This window comes from Empidonax traillii, unplaced genomic scaffold (genome assembly GCF_003031625.1).
Source record: "Empidonax traillii isolate 1590-97213 ecotype Southwest subspecies unplaced genomic scaffold, ASM303162v1 scaffold91:size2966241, whole genome shotgun sequence".
Classification (NCBI taxonomy): domain Eukaryota; kingdom Metazoa; phylum Chordata; class Aves; order Passeriformes; family Tyrannidae; genus Empidonax; species Empidonax traillii.
In genome coordinates this window covers 1,136,433-1,154,029 of record NW_020955284.1, presented here as the reverse complement: position 1 = coordinate 1,154,029, position 17,597 = coordinate 1,136,433, and the positions used below count along the sequence as shown (strand labels likewise).

The 17,597-nt window shown below is 40.7% G+C and overlaps 1 protein-coding gene across 4 annotated transcripts in view; it reads right to left on the bottom strand.

The window, feature by feature from the left end:
* Positions 1-17: 17 nt before the first annotated feature.
* DIDO1 (death inducer-obliterator 1) overlaps positions 18-17,597 on the bottom strand; it is a 47,121-nt gene continuing 29,541 nt past the window's right edge. For 3 of the 4 annotated variants that reach the window (XM_027881609.1, XM_027881610.1, XM_027881611.1), the window contains exons 8-17: positions 15,201-15,648; positions 14,407-14,566; positions 13,773-13,889; positions 13,486-13,593; positions 12,882-13,017; positions 12,196-12,742; positions 11,186-11,339; positions 10,268-10,357; positions 9,446-9,641; positions 18-4,116 (exon numbers count right to left, since the gene is read on the bottom strand). In XM_027881609.1, the coding sequence (XP_027737410.1) occupies positions 752-4,116; positions 9,446-9,641; positions 10,268-10,357; positions 11,186-11,339; positions 12,196-12,742; positions 12,882-13,017; positions 13,486-13,593; positions 13,773-13,889; positions 14,407-14,566; positions 15,201-15,648 (5,321 nt within the window). In that variant the 3' untranslated portion in view covers positions 18-751. Of the gene's footprint in view, positions 4,117-9,404; positions 9,642-10,267; positions 10,358-11,185; positions 11,340-12,195; positions 12,743-12,881; positions 13,018-13,485; positions 13,594-13,772; positions 13,890-14,406; positions 14,567-15,200; positions 15,649-17,597 lie in introns of those variants that run through there. The other variant, XM_027881612.1, reaches the window with a different exon arrangement.

Genomic DNA, 17,597 nt, shown 5'->3' with positions numbered 1-17,597 from the left:
TTGTAAAAATGGGATATTTAAAACATCATGAAAAATAAACTCAGTACAACTTGTCTCTTTGCTGTACACTGAACAGATGGATTCCCAAACCACAACACCTGTATATAAAAGAAAGATAGTGCACTTTAAGCTTATAACATTCCATTTTCAAATCCTCCATCAGTCACAAATAATTATTAACACTGTTCTTCTGCAGCCTTTTCCTAAATGACCCTTCTGTTGTAAAAGAAACACGACAGCAACATTTTTTAAGTGTGTGCTGTAGGAACAATTTTGACACCAAAATATCACGTAAATGGGATGTAAAGGTATGGCTCCTCAGGTGTGGATTAAATTCTCTTATAAAATTACAATTCAAGTTACTGGAAAACATAACTTTATAATCTTAAAAAGCAATATGCTCTTCTTAGACTTTTCCCATTTCTGTACTGTAAATGGAAACTTTAAGATAAAGATGCGAGTAGAAAAAACAAAATTTCAGTACAGGTAACATTGTGAATTTTTGTAAGAAAAACATTATGCACAAAATGCAGCAAGTGAAAGTCCAGTCTGTTCTTGCTTCTTATCTATCATCTGATTATTTTCATTCACAGTTGTTCAAAAATTGCTAATTTGTCAGTTCATTGGGTAAGGCTAGTTTTACAACAGAATTTTTGGAAAGGTGAGAATATATACAGTATATACAGATGTGCAGTCCTTGCTGTGTTGCAAAAGCAGGATATTTGTGGGAAATACAATATCAGTCATAGTTCTACGACTGATTGCTGGAAGATGAAGCTTCAGTTTCCACCGGTTTCTGAGTTTCTTTCGGTGTTTCTGGCTTCGTGTCTTTACCAGTTTCCTTACTCTTACTCCTATCTTTGCGATCTTTCCCTCTTTCCCTGTCGCGATCTCGATCCCTCTCTCGATCTCGTTCCTTCTCCCTGCTCCGATCCCGGTCTCTGTCTTTCTCTCTGTCGCGATCCCTGTCTCTGCTTCTCGATCGTTCTCTGTCACGTCTTCTGTAGGAGTCCCTCTCTCTGTTTCTTGTCCTATCTCGGTCTCTGCTTCTTTCCCACTCCTTACCTCGCTCTGAATCCTTGTCTCTATCTTTGTTTTGGTTCCTATCTCTGTTTTTATCCCATTCCTTGTCTCTGTGTCTTTCCCAGTCCCTATCTCTGTTCCAGTTCCTGCCACGGTCTCTTTCCCAAGGTCTGCCGTGTTCTCGATCCCTTCGTCTGTCCTCGAAGGCTCTGCCTTGGCGATTATCTGCTTGCTGAGGCTCTGGCTGATCTAAACCCTTGTCTTTATTTCCTCCCTCATATCTCTCTCTCTGTCTCCCTTCAAATGTCTGGCCTCTATATTCGGGATTTTTGCCTTCTCGGAAGTCAGGTGTGGACCACTGTCCTTCTGACTCAGGTCCCTGTCCAGACATATTGGAAAGAGATGCAGATGGTCCAGCTTCCTCCCACATCTCTTTTCTGTGGCTTGGTGGATGGCTTGGAAGGTCCAGGAGTGGTCTTGGTGGTGGTTTCATACCTTGTGGTGACTGACCCTGGAAATGAAATCTAGAGGGTTGAGGTTCATCTTCTTCTGGAAACATTGCAGGTGGGGCTCCTCTTGGTCCCCCAAACTGATGTGGTGCTGGACCTCTCTGGTTGGAAAATCTGGGTGGTGGGCTCCCTCTCCGCTCTTCATATGGCTGTGGCAAAAGTCCCCTTGGACCAGGCATATGATTTGGAGCTGGACCCCTCTGCCCTTCAAATTGATTTGGGTGAGGTCCTCTTGGTCCCCCAAAGTGACCTGGGGCTGGACCTCTTGGCCCTCCAAACTGAGGGCCTCCTCTCTGTCCTTTAAACTGACCTGGTGGTGGTCGTCTTTGACCTCCAAAAGGAAAAGATGAAGGTCCTCTGTTTCCCATAAATGGAGGGGAATCTGGTCCTTCGAACTGTCCTGGAGGCCCCATCATTTCATCATATTGGGAATCTGAGAATTCCCTTTGTTCCATGTGAGGTTCCCTGTGATCTTCAAAATGAGATGGTGACATTCCTCTTGGACCACCATGATAAGGGGCAGGGCCCCTATTATCACCAAAAAATGATGGTCCATGCTGTCCAGGAAATAAGGAAGGAACGGGACCCCTTTGACCTCCAAATCTTCCAGACTGAGGTCCTCTTTGCCCATCATTATTTGGAAAACCGTGCTCTTCAGAGAACTGTGGTGCTGGTTCTCTAAAATTAGGTCCATGAGGCCCTCCAGGTGCGTTGAGCATCAGTGGAGGCCCTCCTTTCTGCCCAGACAAAGAAAACGCTATGTTTTCATCAAAGTGCTGTGGGGGAGGTCCACCCTCACTCTGAACTTGTGGGGAGTCGGTCTGTTCTATGAACTGATGAGACTGAGGATTTCTTTGTTCATCATATTGCACGGATGAAAGACCTGTCTCTGGTTCAAAGTGACCAGCTGCCTTTTCCTGAGGAGGAAACATTGTATTTGAAAAGGATTCCATTCCCTTTGACTCATTTGACCATGACACTTGATGCATATCTTGCAGAGATGGGCTGTCATTTGATGTGGAGAAATTAGGTTGAAAAGATGTAGCTGGAGGTGTTGGAAGCAGCACTTTCCTTATAGGTTTGGATGCAGAAGGTTCTCCAGAAGCTGTTTGATTCAGGTTTTCCAAAGTAACCTGAATGGTGTGTTCAAATTTGCTGTTAGATGTCTCTTTCTGGGATACTGTAGAAGCCTGTTCACTTGCAACCCAATTGTCAGCAGTAAAACCAGGCGGAGTAGCAGAAATTAAAGTATTATCTTCCTTACCAAGTGGAGCCTGCAAAGCATTTGGAAAAGTTGCCGGAGCAATTTCTCTTGTGGATACCTCATTCTGTACCACCTGTGGCTTTATCCGAGAATCAACAGTGTCATTAGTCTCTGTCACCATCCTTCGAGCCTGGCGAGGATCTCTGTTCTGTCGAGGGTCACAGCCCTGGTTTAAAACTTGTGCTTGCTGATTTAAAGATGAAGGTAAATCTACTTTTTGCGTAGCCTGCTGGTCCTGATGGAATAATTCAGTCTTTATTAGGGAAGCTTTTGCTGGTGGTGGTGACATTAAAGCATCAGACACTGAAAAATGAGCCATTGAAACACCAACAGCTGCTCTTTGTTGCCTGAGGGCTTCTTCTTGTTCCTCTAGTTGTCTTTTCTGTTCTTCTATTTGTTTGTTTAATTCTTCCAACATTTTCTGCTGTTCTACCAAGGATGAGGCTGATGATAAATCAGGCACATATGAAGCAGGTGTTTCTGAAGAACTGTTTTTAGTGTCTGTGTACATTTTGTTGGGTAAATCATCAACTGTAACTTTTGCTTCTTCCAGGATAGTTTCATCCTCTGGATCGTAGGCCTCGTCCTCTAGCTCTGCTGCATTAGATGGCTTTTCCACATTGTACCGCTTTTCACTTTCCCCAGTCTGTGTTTCAAAGGCTTTTTCCGGGCCGTACTCTTCCTCAGGATCGTACGGTCTGTCATCCTCCTCCTCTTCTATCGCTCTGTCCTTTGACATCTGCCCAAACTGCTGCACAATGGGATCCAACAGCGGAACCGCTGACATTCCGCTGTCAGCAGCAGCTGGGCCTTCCTGACTTGAAGATGGAACAGTTCCAGAATCCTTGGCAGGTGGCTCAAAAGTCTTCTTTTTCCCAAAGAGGGTCTGCAGGATGTGCTCGAGGGGCGTGGCGGTTTTGGAGGGTGCTGAGTGCGTGGCAGTGCCACTGGCAGGAGCAGCAGTTGACACCGGTGGGGTCACAGTTGCCGTGGGCCCACTCTTAATGGACGACAGTATTTTTAATACTGAAGGTGTCACTGCTGAGGTGTCTGGAACAGGTGGGGGTGGAGGTGGAGGAGGAGATCCAGGTGGTGTTGTACTCACAGAAGAGTCTCCTGAATAAAGTGTGTATTTTGGAGCTTTCTTCTCTTGTGAAGCTGCAGCCCCTTTGGAGAACAGTGATGGTTCAGGCTCCTCATGGGCTTGAGTTCTGCTTCGCTTCTCCTCTATCTTTTCTGCCTCAATGCCAGTGGCAGGACGCTTCCCTTTCTGACAGATAACCAATCCAAGAATCAAATTTGGCCGGGATGATTCAAGACCTGAAAGGGAACATAAAGATTGTATATGTAAAAATCTGATTTTTAATGATGCTTTCAGCAAAAACTTACTATGTGATATAAAGGCAGCTAGAAAAGTCATAAAAATAACAGTTTTCTAAATTCCATCAGATCACCTATTAGCAATTTTTAATTAGTCCACAAGAATACGCATTTATATGTTTGTATATAATAAGTTTAAATTCCTTCTTTGATATCTTTAATAAAAGATTGCAGCATCAGGTGTGATTGTTAAAAAATCCCTGCAAAAGTTCAAACCAAAGGAAGTTGTTATATTTTTGTACTTTTACACTGTTTCTGCTGTTCAATCACCTCCACCTCTCCCCCTGAAAAATCAAATATTTATGTTTAAATAGTTTGCAAATATGCTGTATACACAGGGATACTGATAAGTGAGAAAACCTGGGTTAAACACTGCTGTTTGTGTTATAATCTGTGCTTTAAGTCCACACTGACACCAGTTCTATAAATATTTTGTCTGTCTCCAAGTTAAACAAATACCAGTAATGGCTAAAAAGATAACATTAAACAAACTGTGTTTGGAAAAAGAGTTAAAGCTGGTTACCTACTCCTGGTTTATTGGGTTTTTTTCCCAGCTAGACCTTACTTAAAAGGTGATGGAAGCAGGGAAATTGCCAATTTACCAAACAAGCACAGGATATGTGTTTGGGTGGGCGAGCACTGGTGAACAGGGGTGAAGTGGCCTTGGAGCCTCTGCTGCAGTGTGACATTAGGCCTTAAAATCTGAGTGAGAAACACGATGAACAGAACTGGTCCTTTGTGAAGAGCTTCAGATTCGAAGCCCTGGAGAAGTATATCAAGAAATGATAGGAAAGTTTCTGATAAAGAGCAAAAATGCAAAGGTCTGCAGGCTTGTTTCCTGCTATTGCATTTCTCCCTCTTACACACACAGTTCCCACTGGCCCCTGTGGCAGATAAACATGCCTAGAACAAAGGGCAGGGAGAGAATCCTTTAAGTGGTGGCAAATGTAGAAAATCTGTATAAAGAGAGGCCTTTTTAACTTCTGGATTTAATGGCCTTTAAAAGATCCGCATTCGAGGGCCACTGTCTTTCCCTCATATGTGCCATTAGTTATTATTTGCATCCAGCAAGGATGTTGTAATATAGAAACACAAAATAACCTGTGAAATAAGAGATAATATTCACTGTGGTTAAATTACCAGGCGAGGACTCTGACCTACACTGACCCTTCTATTCAAGATCCCTTAAGCAAGAGGTTTTATAAATATGTTCCTCATTCTTATTAAACCAACTGCTCATTAAGGAATAATTTTAAAATGTCTAATTATTAGCACTGAAAACTATTTGATACCAACACAAAGCCCCAAGCCCCGCAATAGCAGATACATTCCTTTAGCAAAACACCTCACACGTACACTGCTTTGCTGAAATAACTCAAAGTTTTACAGGGACTCTTAAATTTACCATCTAATGAGAAAACCACATCAGCTGTTTTGCTAAATTTATGTTCACGTTAACGAACAGCAACTCCCCAGTTGGGGGGTGTTGACCAGTGCAGAGTATCTCCCAAACTGGTGTTCACCCAAAAACTCTTTTGATTATTGACTTCCACACAGAGACTTGTGATTTATGCAATTCGTTACAACCTATCTCAAACACTGAATAACCAAAATAAACAGGTTTCAAAAATCCATCAGGCAGGATATCTAATAAACAGCAATTACCAAGAAATCAGGTTTGAATCCCTGTAACAAACAGAGATCACGTCACCAATAAAACAGGGTAAAATTTTAATATGCTTTCAAGGCAATAAATTCCACTAGTAAGTTCATACCATTGGTTATAAATTATTCTCTTTAGAATCTAGTCATCATAGAATAAATGCATTAAAATTTTACATTTTGACATGGGAATTTTACACAAAATATTAGAAGTTTTGCCTAACCTGGCACCTACATTCCCTCCGTTCAAAGAGATCAAATACTAAATGCTTCTTGGAATGGAGACACACAGCCAGAGCAGCTTTCAAAGGTCAGCCCCATTCTATCTCAATATCCATAAATAGCTTAAATGCCTAATTTTAGGAACAACAAGATGTTGGCTGCAGTCTGCCACTATTGCTCAATGACTGCCTTTCACAAACACACATTGTAAAAGTGCTGCAAGCTGTGCTGGCAGAGTTAGAAGCTTTCAGTGCTAAATTATTTCTAACACTTATTATCCTGTTACGCAGTTGAAGTCCACACGCTGGTTTTATTGAGTTACACCCTGTAACTAAAGCCATTAAAAGAGGATATACTAAATATTAGTACTGGATTAATATTTGGTTTTCTTAGCCTTAAATGCTTTTTTTTTTTTTTCAATATTATCCATTTTGCCATATCTATGTGTATATTGGCCACATCTTTCCCTGTCACCAGCAGCTGGTAAGAAGTGACCTGCACTGTTAAAGACACAACCTCACTTCTGCCCACCCATGACAGACCCACGGGAATGGACTAAGCACACCCGTGGTGAGCTTGAAACTGAAGAGACCAGTACAAGACACTGTATTTTATCAATGCCATCTAAATATTTGTCCCAGTTAATCACAGGAGCAACTGACAACTGTCATCAAATTAGTGACCCCTCAACTCAGGGCTCCAGATCCCTCGCAGCACTGTGACACTGCTCCACGTTCAGGTTCCTTTGCTGAGTGGAAGTGGCTGGCACAGAAAACCGGGTTTGTAACGCCACGTTCTTCTACTGCTGCTGCTTTTCCTAATGAGATCTGCTGAGGTGAAGACACCAAGCTCCACTCACAGTTCAGTTAAAATTTTGGTTCCTTTTGTTGCAATTTTTAAGAGCATTCCAATCAGCATGAGGAGATTTCATACCTTTGTACTTCATTAAAAAAACACAGTTCCTATTGTAAACTGCCCAAAAGATGTATCAGCATTTGTGGAATCCTTTGCTGATATATGGCTCTTTTGGTATAATTCCTTTATTTTAACTATGTAAGATAGTTACCTTCCTGTTGCCACTTAATCCCTCAATATATCACTATTAGTAATTAAGTCTAATTATAATAATTTTTACAAATGAAAAGTGCTAAATAAAGTGTGTATGTGAAACGGAGAAGTGAATTCACATACAGTAAACACTGCAAAAAGACAGTGCAGAAGAGCCCATGATACATAAAGTTTGGTAATAAATATCTGAGATAAATTAAATATAAATCAGGATAACCTTCCATTTTTCTCCATTTTTAAGCCACCCATGTCAAAGTTTTCTGCAGATCTTCTAGGTATTAGTGCAGTTCAGAAGTCCTCAGTTGTGTTCCAAATCCAGTCCATTAGAAAACAGGAGAAATTCCTAATCCATATTGGAACTGGTTGATAAAGTTGGAATATCTTCTAACTAGGGTTTCTAGGGTGGCAGGGTTTGATTGTCCTCTCCCTCCTCCCCCCTCAGCTCATATTTATCAAACCATCTAAAGGCAATGCTTTTCCAGGCCTTGCTAAACTCTACTGGAAGGCACACGATTAAATTTAAGGAGACAATGACCACGTTCCACAAAATATTTTTATTGATTGTCAAAGAAAGAAAAAACAGTGAATTCCATATGTCATTAAAAAGTGTGGATTACATGATGTGGTTTTCATACATACACAAACCCAGCTTACCTGATTCTTTTGATTTGCTTTTAAAACACCAACATAACTTGGCCCAGCTGGGAGGTGAAGGCTGCCACGGGAGTTCCCAACAAGTGTGGACTGATGTCAGAACTCTAAGTGGGTCTTCTGTGAAACTGCTCCATCTCATGTCCTGCCTGCCCTTGAAACCTTGTTTCTGCTGCTAGTCTTTAATCCACCTGGCCTACAAATACCTATGTTGATTTGAAAACCTGACTCATAAGAAACTCAGCAAAATCAGGCTGACATTACAAATTCCTCTTCTAAGAGTAAAGTTTGGCTACATTTGCCAACCTCCAGTCTAAGGTAATGAGTTTCATTTGAAATGAAACCTATTATGGAGAAGTACAGAAATGTAAAAAGGAAAGCTGGTATTTTCACAGCAATGCAAGAGGCAACAATTAGGAAAATGTCTCCCTAAGGCAGGTAATTATTTACCAGATCAGCTGACATTTACAGCTGATTCAATGGCCAATCCCACCCTTGTGCTACTGCCCAGAAAGGAGGGTGTTTCGTTTGTTCTGCTTGGAAAAACCAGCCTGTTAAGACTCCACCTAGAACCCCGTGCCAAGGTGTTCTGTACTCAGTGTTTTCACTTCTTGGCTGTGAAATGGGAGTAACAGTTTTTGCCTACCTTTCAAGAATTCTGTAAGTTGCAGACTGTGAGGTGGTGAGATTTATGCAATTCTGACAATTGCCGTAATTTAGAGAGCAATAATTCTGCCTTTTCAGCTATTGCCTAAAAACAATCACCTAGACTGTGCACTGCTCAAGGATGGATAGAACAGACTGGGAGTGAGATGAGAAAGATCTTGTTTCAGGATGCAGAGCCCTTGGCCATCTCATGGAGGAAGGGAGAACACTTAATTAATGATGTTTCACTTGTTGTTGTAAGCCATGAAAACCTGTCCCAGCCACTGTTTCTCCTGCTTATAATCTCTGACAGTTTAGTGCTACACCTGTATTTGAGGAGTAGAGGACACTCAGCTTTCCAGAAAGATCAGCTCCTGTATGTTGGTTGTTTCATACCCACCGTTTAGTGCCTCCCATTGCCATGACAATGGAGTTCTACCTTCACTGGAACCTGCAGTTCTTCAGCTTCTCAACCTGGTATTTTCTATAATCCCTCAGATCCTTATTTGGAAAGAAGCATATGCACCTCCTCCATCCTCAGATGAAATGACTTCAAATTTTGTAGGAGAAGGGTGTTTCATGGTTGAATTCATTCTCAGTTCTTCTGTCACCATGTTCACCAAACATTACTACAGGTAATCTTATCCAAAAATAGAAGATTATAATATAGCCTGCCTATATCAACTGCTGTCTGCCACCTACTAATCCTAAGAAACTGGAGTTTTTTATTGTTTTGGCTTTTTTTTTTTAACGTAGTGGCTGTTCCATATCCTTGATTTTACAGGTAAACTCATTCTCCCAACAGCCTACGAGCACCTTGTTGGAGAGACTGTGTAAACTTCAGACAATTTTATCTTGAGCAGAGCTGGATTTCCAGTTTCTCCTATTAATGTAGTTTTAAATTGGTTTTATATAAAAAAATTTAAATAATGCTTACATTAAATATTCAACAACTTTGTCTCAGATTGCCTTTTGTTTCGTGATTTTACCTAGCATTGAACCTCCCCTGTTTTGTGCTTACCTGGTCCCTCAAAGGGCAAGAGTTTGGAAGGAATTGGGTCCTTAGAACTCAGGGGGATCAGGTAGAGATCCTTGACATGTCTGTTGTTATTAGCTACAACACCAAAACGCCCACGACTGCTAAAATAGGAGTAGAGAGAGATATAGGCAACCTCTTCTTCCTCTGTTGCAGGATGGAAGCGAATCAAACACAATTCCTGGAACACAAAAGCAAAGTAGAAAAAAAAAAAAAATCAACCTGTAACATACCAGCAAATAAAATGGTAAAGGGCAAATTCCAGGGGTTAAAATAAACTGTACATTTATCACTCCAGCTATGCCTTCAGGGCAACACTTTGGCTTTAAGAGCCTACTGCTGTTCAATTTGTAACATTAAAACAGAATTAGGTGCCATTTTCGGAAACACACATTACTTGTGTATCTTGAGGCTCAAATAAAAAAGAAATGGAAAATTCTTAGTTTCACGATTATCTCTCTATACTGTGCATCACTTTTTCACTTCTGAAGTGATTTTAATATTAAAATCAATTATGTACATTAAGTGATAAGTACCTTTTCTTTAAGATTTCCATTTCAATCTTCACTATTTCAAATAATTAACAGTATGAAGATTTGACTATTATGCAGGAGAGAGAGATTAAGATTTGCAGCTCAATAAACACATTTCTTCAATAAATCAAAAACTTAAAGGAAGTGATTTTGGTACTTTTCCAGGTGTGATCTATGTCAATATTTGCTGTTTATTACTCTATATTGTAAAAAGTTGTCATTTTACATTGCTGCATATTTCTTCTGGCTTTTGCAAAGGATTTTAAATGAATACCTTAGAAAGTGAAGATTTGAGTTTGCCAACATAATCCCAGACTGTCTTCGGTGAGATCCTCCCACCAATATGAATTGTATCTGGTAAATCCTAAACAAGAAGCATTACATGGTAATATGAGAAAAACCAAAAATGAAAACAAAAAAAAAAGCAGTGCAGGTTGCCCCATCCCAGTAGCCCAGTGGGTAATGCACACAGTTATATTTAGTAAATTTTAGAACTTAATTTCCTGATTTCAGACAGGCTGTTCCTAAATTTGGAGGTGTTTAATCAGAATTCTTAGTGAGTTTCCTGTCATGAGGACAGTGGGACTCATTTCAGCAAAAGCAATACCCAAAAGAACATCAACCCTGCTAATAAACTCCTAAAACACAAATTTGTGTTTGAAACTTTGTAACAGTCACATAAAATGCCCTTCAGAGAAAAATGAGAAAGAAAAAGAAAAGCTTACTTATTTTAGTGTAAACCTTTCTACTGCCTCATTATTTGAATGTACACCCTCCCAGAACCACATCATCCGACTGGTTTTATTTGAAAGCTAGTAAAAGGGATGATATTTGTCATAAACAGCCAAACACAATTTTGTAACAGATGCCATCAGTGACCCATCTAGTGTGGGAACAGAACAAGGCATCCGCTTCAAAGCACTGTCTCGAAAACAATGAAGCTGAAATAAAGCCATTATTCCGTGTTAGATCCTAACATGTTGAAAGATGTTAGACTTCTTCACAGATGTGTGAGGAATTTTTAAAAGGCTATGTTTTCTTCTTGAGCTACTTTTCCTATTACTGAAGGGATGCCATTTACAACTGCTACAGTTCTAATACAACTCTATAAACACACAGTGCCCCCAACCTCTCCAGCACCAGGAACTGCAGCACAGATCCACTGCAAACACACACACACATCAGTGCTGACCTCACTAAGATAATCAAAGCACCCGGAGACTGGATATGCTTTAGTGACAAATTTGGCCACACTTTGCATGTTAATGAATCCTTTCCAAATGGTGTTGAGGCGGGAGAGAAAGAGGGACGTGTCGCTGTCCTGGGGTGAGCGTGGCTCTGCAACACTGCAAAACAAATCCAGACAGAAAGGTTACACAATGCACATGAGGATGGACCCTTTTGGTTTTTTAATTTTCTTCCCTACTCCTACTGATTCAATACTTTCTTTTAAACAAATAACAAAATTTTTCCTGAGTGCTTTGTTAATGTTTTCCATTAACTTGTTATTACTTAAAAAAGCAACAAGTAACAGAAAATAAACTTGTAGCTGCAGACAGGTAAAGAGAAGCCAAAAGATATGACTTTTATAAAATTAAGTTACTGCTATAACTGTAGTGATTCCGACTCCATAACAAACTAATTGGAATTACAGACTTCCCACTAGTTAGGTCAACAACATTAACCAGAAAGATTCTTGAATAAAAGAATTTGCTATAAATAAAATTATTTTAACTGCAATTGCACTAGGATATACTCAAGAGTATTTGTTTTTACTACTATAGGTACTCAGAATAGGAAAGAAATCCACTTCCTTCCAAGCTGATCAAGTGATTAATTTTAGTTCATACTCAGATGTAACAGTATTTTAGAACAGTACGAACATCTTTAAACCATCTCTCCCATACACTGTCTTTCCCTGTATCAATATACATGCAGACTTCTAAGTCTGCACAATACCTCAAGTTTTATTTCCCTGCAGAAACACCATAGAATCTTTGCTGTCAATATACACTCATGCTCTGAAAATTTAACCAGCTAGAGAAGGCAAATGAGAGATGGTAAATGAAAAATGTGAATCAGGCTACCTGAACTTTAAACCTGAACATGCCTTTTAACTGGGGGAAAGGGGATGGGATATGGGACTGTGAAGAGAGCCCCAGGAGGGACGTGGCAGCTTGGCTGGCTGGGGAGAATACGCACTTGATGTTGGGTGACTGATGAACTGCCAGGTATCTGGGATCTGGTGAGGAGGACGGTTTTGTTAATATTGATTTGGGGACGGTCATAGCTGGTTTGGAAGTTTCCTGTTTGGTTTCCCCCGTTGAGACTTTGTCAGCTGCAGGCCCAGAACGCTGTGCTGGTGTCGTGATCCCAGAGGAGCCGCTCATGGCTGTCCTGGGGTCTCTGCCTGAAACCGTCACGGTTGTGACAACTGGGCCAGCACAAGAGGCAGGGAAAGCAGAGACCTCTTCAGGTACAGCAGAGTCTGTGCTGTTCTGGCTCTGGCTTGTAGGAATGTAAGTTCTTTCTGCAGTTGGCTGAGGAACCGTTTCTGCTGCTGGTTCAACATCGATGTCCATCGCGTCATCAGCAAGGGGCTCTTTGTCAGGCTCTGCTGCTGGGGCTGCTGCAGGACTTTCATACTTAGGCTGCACTTCAGGCTTTGATTTCGGCTCCACCTTTTTAGCAGAAGCCCCTGACTTCATCTTCTTAGGTGCCACCTCATCTTCAGATGCTGAAACCTGACCTATAAATTTATTTCAAAAGCTTTAATTACTATTTAACAATAAAATAGTTTGGTGAAACTATTTAAAAAAAAAAACAAATGAACAACACTCTTAACGTAACAGTTCTTTTACTTCACCCAAGGACAGCACTGTAAATACCTGTACAGATTTTGCAGTTCAGGTCAAAAAGATGGGCTCGATGCTGACTTGTTGTATCCTTCAACATGCTGCTAAAAACATCTAGAGAAGGAGCACTGTTCACACTGGGTGCAGTTCGGGTTGACTCCTGCTGTTCCTAGAAGTGAATAAACCAAAAAATATTTCAGTTCATCATTAATGTCCACAATAAAGAAACACTTTGAAATCTGTTAATTAACTTCAGTTCTTTTAAAAAAAAAAAAACATTAAAGGCCTTGGCTAAAGCATATCATGTTAGGCAGAGTTCTCAAATGATATTCGTCCTTATTTCATTCCAGAGTGTTGTGAAGTAGAGAGCTAATGCTCAGAAACAGAAAATTTCTCTTTATATTGACAGCAAGGGCTGAAAAATATGCAGCATTTTTGAAATGCCTACAAAATATGCTTATCATTGCTTGTTGCACTCCTTCACACTTAAAGAAAAATGCTCCTAGCACGCCTACTAGGCTGTGATATCCCTACAGTTCAGTGAAACAATCCGCACTTCTGACGACAAATTTGAAGCCCCAGTTGCCATTTCTCCCCCTCAGTGTCCTCATGCTGAAGCAACAGCCCCAGTACTTACATCAGAGTCAGACACCGGGGGAGAATCTTCCATGTTGACAACTGGCACATGTTCCCGTTTTACAGTCGTTTTCTTGATTTCCTGAGATTTGCTTCGTGACTCCACCAACTGAGAGAAACAAACCCACCATGGTAAAAAGTCCATATTTTTAATTTATTATGTACTTTATTATCATTTGGCAGATGGTAGAGGAAAAGCATATCAAAACTGAGTGTTATAAACTTAGTACAGGTGGTAAGGGCTGGCAAACTTGTATCTAAGGACACAGGGGAGATGATGTTACTTACTGCCTTAGCTGGTTTCTCTTTCCACACAGACAGCTCTTTAGACAAAAGTTCTTCTGGTTTCATTCTCACTAGTTTTGACAGTGAGATTTCCTCACGAAGGACACGATGAAAAAGTCCCTGAAAACAGAAGAATTTTGCTCATTACCATCAATAATTCTCAGTATAACTGAATAGGAATGTCAGATATTAAACAGCCACTCTCCTGTTTCAGATCTACTGTAGAAATCAAAAGAAAAGTTGTAAGTGTTCTCTAGTGAATATTTTCATCTGTACCAGCAGCTGTTTTCTTCTTTTAAAGCACAGATATCACGTATCCAATGCATAGAACAGAATGTAACAAGAGGAGAAACAGATGAACTCTGTAATTATTTTAAGAAAGCCATTCTGAAAATAAATACTTCACACCAAATGCCCAAACTGAATAAATACCAGCGACCAACTACAGTAGGCTTTGAACTCCTTCTTGGATAAAGCTACTGTTAAAAAGATTTGAATGGCTTTATAATATTTTATAGTTTAATTCATAAGTCTCTATCTTGAAGCTCTGAATGTTGAGAGTCTATAGTCTGACATACCATTAAAGTCCAAAAGTGCATTTCTGGATAAGTTCACTGTTTAAGATAAAGTTCCAAACCTGGTTTTTGGGGTCCTTGAGATTGAACATGATGCTACGATATTTACTCTTGTATCTGTTGTCCGTAACTTGGAACAAATTAAACATCTCCTTTTCAATATTGAGTGCCACTTTCCCTACTTCACTCTCTGTCATGACCAGGTCATCACTGTCGTTGACTCTGTTGAAAACAAGAGCAGGTACGTGCAGTTATGTCAGGTGTGAACGGTCAGGTACAGTCACAAAAACTAAATTTTCAGAGCTGCCCTCGGTTGCTCCTCCCCCAGGGAGGGCTCAAGACTCCTTAAAATGACACCTGAGAGCCAAAGTCCATCTCAGGACCCTGAACTCAGGCAAACTTGAGTTACTGCCGACAGATGGCCATGGAAGGCATGGCTTTGGGAAACCAAGTCAGCCTTTATTCCTGCTCGCGGCACCGCAGTCAGGAGAGGAGTTTCTCTGGCGTGAGGGACACAGGGAGCCCAAGCACTTGAGTTTTGGTCCCAAATTCTCCACTGTGAGCAGCATTTCCATTTCAGAGGCAATACCAGAGAGCAATGCTCTATGATAAGTGTTGATGGGTGGCATTACCTTTAACAATCATCATGGGAAAATATGTCTTTTCTTGTTGTTTTTTTTATCAGGAATTTTTATTTCAAATATAAACCTGAAATGCCAGTTGTACTTGTAGTAATTTGTAGCATAAATTCATCCCTCAAAATTCTTTAAAAACACATTAAAAAAACCCCTCTGCAGGCTAAACATTTACTTTTAGCTGTAGAGTCCTACATAAAGTAAGTGATTTGAATTCCCACCTCTTCCATAAAATTTCTTTCAGGGATCGTCGAATATTTTGTCGAATCTGAGAGTTGGGCTGTGACTGGACAGGGCTGGCTGATGCTTTTGTTTGACTACTTCCAGCTGCAGCTGACATGGAAGGCAGTGAGGGCTTCTTGAGTCCTCCCCCCAGACTGGAAGATGGAGCTGGTTTCTTGGAAACGGAAGAGCCATGAGAGAGAGGTGACTGTTTGGAAGGAACACTGCCTGAGGAAGGCCAAGGTTTCTTGGGAATGACACCTTTGAAACTTCCAGCAGGTTTCAGTGGTGGTTTGGTTAGTGTTGTGTTAGAGTAGGAGGAAGACTTCTTGGAAGGCAGAGTTTTGGGGAGAGAAGGTGACTGTTTCTCCATTATAGACACGACAGTCTTCTTCAATGCCAGTGAGGACTCTGCTCTATCTTCATTCCTTTTCTCTTCTCTTTGAGCTGTTAAAACAAAGAAAAAAATACAATATTAAAGGCTTAACTTTGTAATTTCCTACTCATGAAGACCAGGTACCAATCTACAAAGAAAAATCTGTCAAATACCATCTCTCTGCAAGCAGGGAGTTCAAGCTATTTACTCTCACTAGCCTTCTTAAAAGTAATTTAAAAAAAAACATGCCAAGGCTGACATAGGGATTTTTTTGGTTCAAAATTTTGTTTAAAAGAAAAATGGGGGGGGAAAAAAAGGCACCACCTTCAAAGATTCCCAAGAGGGATTTCATGGTTAAGCTTCAAAAACTCTCACACGTAGAAATAAAAATATAAGGCAATCCAACTCATATTCTACATTGAAGCAGAAAAATTCTCATAGCATCTTACAGAAACAGCTTATCACAGAGGCTGACCCGATGACAGAGTCCATGAATTTGAAACTGCACTGATATTACCTTTAGTATTACTGAAGTTTGATAGACCTATTCAGTTTCTTGCTAAATTCTAGATTTAGAGAATATATAAACATTAACACTGCTGCTCAGGCTGTAGTCATCTAATTCTCACCATTCTCAAACTATTGCATTCACAGTATTCAGATTTTTCATTTAAACATTTTTTTCCCACTCTTAATAGAATAATTGATACACATCATACACAAGAAAATTTACAAAGTCTTAAGTAAAAGCTCCAGTTTTCCCACATGTTGAAGATATACTTGTACATGACTTTAAAAGCAAACATGTCTTTCAATCACATTTCATCCATCCACTTTCTGGCACTGACAGGAACAATTCAACACAGTAAAAAAAGCCAAGAAAACACCCCACCCTGCAGCAAACAGAACATCATTGACAAGATAACAAAGTCACGGTGGGCAAACACCAGCACAGGGATCTTGAGAGCTCAAACAAGGACAGGTTCTGAGGCAAACTACCAAAAAGGAACTCCTAAAATAGTTGTTTCAAATCCTGTTGAAAGTTTTTAGATGAATTAGCCCACAAGCCCTGGGTGCAAAGTGTAGGATACTTCCTGGGTAAGATCTGGGAGTTTTTAACTTCCAGTAACTTCACCAAGGACCAATTGGTCCCTCTTCACCTTCCCTATCTGTTGAGAGCAGAAATCACTAGCAAGGCTCTAAACCATCCCATCTGTCCATTCTGAGATAGACTTGAAGGGGACAAAGCCCTCCTGGGGGTTCTGTTCCAGAAACCCCACACATCAGCATAAGCTTCCAATGGAATCATCCCTCAAATTGAGAAAGATCTGGAATGTTTAAGGGACATGTGATACTTACTCATTTCAGGAAGAAATGGCCTTGCAGCCAAGTTCAGGCACCCCTGGACATCAGCATGTGCTTCCAGCAAAGACCCTCCTCACCCCTGGCTCTTTAACTGGCCCTCACTGCTGGCAGCTGCCCCACAGACACCAGTGGGAGACAAACCAAGAAATGGTGCTGGACTTGACCTTTTGTAAGGTGAAGTACAAGGGCCCGTGCTGAACTTCTGCTGCAACACAAGGAGAAGCAGCAGGACATCCAGAAACACTGTATCTTTATTCTGATTTTGTTCCTGGAAGTATTTTACAGTTAAGGATTATTTCTGGCAGAGATTTAACTATTTGAAGTGTGACAAAAAACCCCTGCTGCCACAGTACATTAAACCATTTCACAGGTTGTGATGACTTAGCCATAAAGGAGATTACAACTATTACCCTCACACTATTCCCAGTTTTCCTTATGGTCTGGCTGTGGTTCCTGTCTGAGCCAGGGAGACCTTTCACATGACCCTCAGTGTCTCCCCACATGTCCCCCCTCTCTCCTACCCCACTAACACTATTCCAGCTGTCAGGAGGCCTCTAGCACTCCCGGGAGGGAGGGGATAAGGTACTACTGCTGATGTTTTTTGTTTGGTCAGATTTGGTCCCCAAAACCTGAGAGGTCACCAGCCAACCTATTT